The 2,534-nt window shown below is 39.0% G+C and overlaps 1 protein-coding gene across 1 annotated transcript in view; it reads left to right on the top strand.

Moving 5' to 3' along the window:
• The window catches only part of dock11 (dedicator of cytokinesis 11), a gene marked incomplete in the record, with an annotated part of 150,499 nt that overhangs the window by 107,343 nt on the left and 40,622 nt on the right, over window positions 1-2,534 (top strand). The window contains 1 exon segment of the mRNA XM_014022950.1: window positions 831-1,013. Within this exon segment, the coding sequence (XP_013878404.1) occupies window positions 831-1,013 (183 nt within the window).

Here is a 2,534-nt window from a genome sequence, read left to right as displayed (position 1 = left end):
AGGCTAGAGTGAAGTGTGTACGCCTTTGAGTGCTTTGTGACGGTGGAGGGTCTCAGCAACACCCGCCGGTCAGAAACTGTGATAAACCTCAGAAAGAGTGATAGAAGTCTGTCTCCAAACACAAGCAGATACAATAAAACCCACCAGAAATAAAAACTCTATTTGTTGCTAGTTGTTTTGAACAAAGAAAACGCCGCTAAGAGGATTAGGAAAGTCTCCGGGTTCAGCTCGGAACAGAAATGAAACAAAAAACTGCTCCCATACCAAAAGATCTCTGAATCGCTCATTTCGCTGTCAATCAAAAAGGGATTCAKGCTCAGACAAATAATCCAATCATCATGTACTATATAACATTTTAGACACATTCTAGACAGTTTATCAGCTAAAAAAGTTAATTTTGGGGTAAGTTACTCTTTAAAGCACTGTGAAGCTGCGGTAATGAGTGAAATGAGGAAAGCCGCGTTGTTACCAGTGATAAGAAGCTGATTCTGAACAAAAGTTGAGCACGTTATAGCGCATATTTAGTTAATGACATGAACACACAACAGTGTATATTTGATCACTTTTTTTTTTTTTACATTTTAGTGGAAGCTGAACTTCCCTTGCAGTCTTAGAGCAATCGCCTCTGCTGTAAACCGTCCTCATTGTTGGATCTTTTTTTGTATTTTTTGCTTTGATGTAGTAAAGTGTCAACAATCACATGCGATAGTCCTGTCTGATTTCTAACAGTCATGGCTGTTTTTCTGCTGTCTCTTCCACATCCACTACAATTCCTAATCCCAGCCTTGTCCAGACTCTGCTTGTAATCCACTAACACGCTGTCCCACCAGTTCCCATCGGTGCTCTTCAAGGGCCGTGTGACCCTGTGCGAGGATCTGTGCTGCGAGGTGCTCAAATGCTGTGTGTCCAAGCTGGGCTCCCTGAGGGCCGAGGCGTCGGCGCTGCTTTACCTGCTCATGAGGAACAACTACGAGTTCACAAAGAGGAAGACCTTCCTTCGCACACACCTGCAGGTAAACTCATATAAACACCTATGTTTGAGCACGTAAATGCCTGGGGGTCCGTTCACCTTTAACCCTCGTGGCACATTAGGGTACCAAACATATACATTCTACAAATTTCATATTTTTGATTCTAAATAAATCAGTCAGTTTAAAGATGAATTTCATGAGATTTGGCCACGATTAGTTTTTTTWAATTATTTTTAGAATTGTAAAGTGTGTAGAATAGAAGATTTGCACAGAGCATCCTCTCTTTCCCATTGACCCTTTGGTCCCATTGACTCCCATTATAACCACATAGAGTATTTTAGAGGCACTGCAATCCTGATATAATATAATACTTTTTTCATGAATACCTAATAACTCTAAGGCTCTGCCTTCAAAATAAAGGGAAAACGGGTTTTAGGTGGATGACCCCACCCCAATAAAAGGAAAATGGTCTCAGACATTTATTGCATAGAGATTAATTGGAGGCCTGGTTTTCTTTTCTTGCAAAATGCATGGAGGTGAAAAATCTGAATTGTTCAGAAACTTGATTTGTTGGCAATGATATAAAAAGAGTGTTGTGAATGTTGTAGACAAGATATTTTGTGTGTGTGTGCATGTGAGCGCACTTGAGAAATTTGAATCACCAAATGGTAAATGATTTAGCACTTGATCCAGACCTTACAGACTCTGAAGCACACTTCATTCAATCATTCATTCATTCATTCATTCATTCATTCATTCATTCATTCATTCATTCATTCATTCATTCATTCATTCACACACTGATGATGGTAAGCTACATTGTAGCTATGTGCCATGGGGCACACAAATGCATAAACGGATAAATAACAAAACTTGTATTAAATTTAAAAAAATCACATATCATTACTGGTGGTAAGCTACATTGTAGTAAAMCTCCAGCAWCKGAACCGGCAACCGTTWACTCCCCTAACCACTCTGCCACAGTCGCCTCACATCAAAGGCCAGATGGGCTTTGTTTATGTTTGTTTTCTTGATCAAGAGAGAGCATCATTACTCCAAGTGGAAACAGTGTAACATGTTTACACAGGTGCACATTTTGAAGTCTGCAAGAGTAGCTTGTAGCTTTATCTGGCGGGTCAAGAAGAGAAACCTGTCAGTAGAGGAAGTGTTAGCTGCTATTTTGCAGTCCTCTGAGGACCAAGGAAGATCAGGGGAAGAATCCCTGCTAGGAGGCAGTGTCATGTGTCCAAGGTGCAAAAAAATGTGAAACCAGTGCACAGAATGTGGATCACATGCAGTTAAAATACACCTCACCATCATCTACAGATAATGAATTGATTTAAAATTAATTATCAAGAAAAGTCCATATACACAAAAAAACTAGAAGGAAAAAAATCTTCTTTATGATTGGGTCTAAAGCTTTAAAAAATATTTTATATAATCAAGTAGATTAAAAAGAAGGGATTTATAGCATTTTTTATACACTTTTTAGGAGGAGCCGTTTCGGGCCTTAAAGTAAGGTTTTTTTTAATGCTCATCTCTCCAAAAATAATTATTGCTCCA

Source organism: Austrofundulus limnaeus, unplaced genomic scaffold (assembly GCF_001266775.1).
Source record: "Austrofundulus limnaeus strain Quisiro unplaced genomic scaffold, Austrofundulus_limnaeus-1.0 Scaffold350, whole genome shotgun sequence".
Classification (NCBI taxonomy): domain Eukaryota; kingdom Metazoa; phylum Chordata; class Actinopteri; order Cyprinodontiformes; family Rivulidae; genus Austrofundulus; species Austrofundulus limnaeus.
This window is presented reverse-complemented; position numbering and strand designations above follow the sequence as displayed.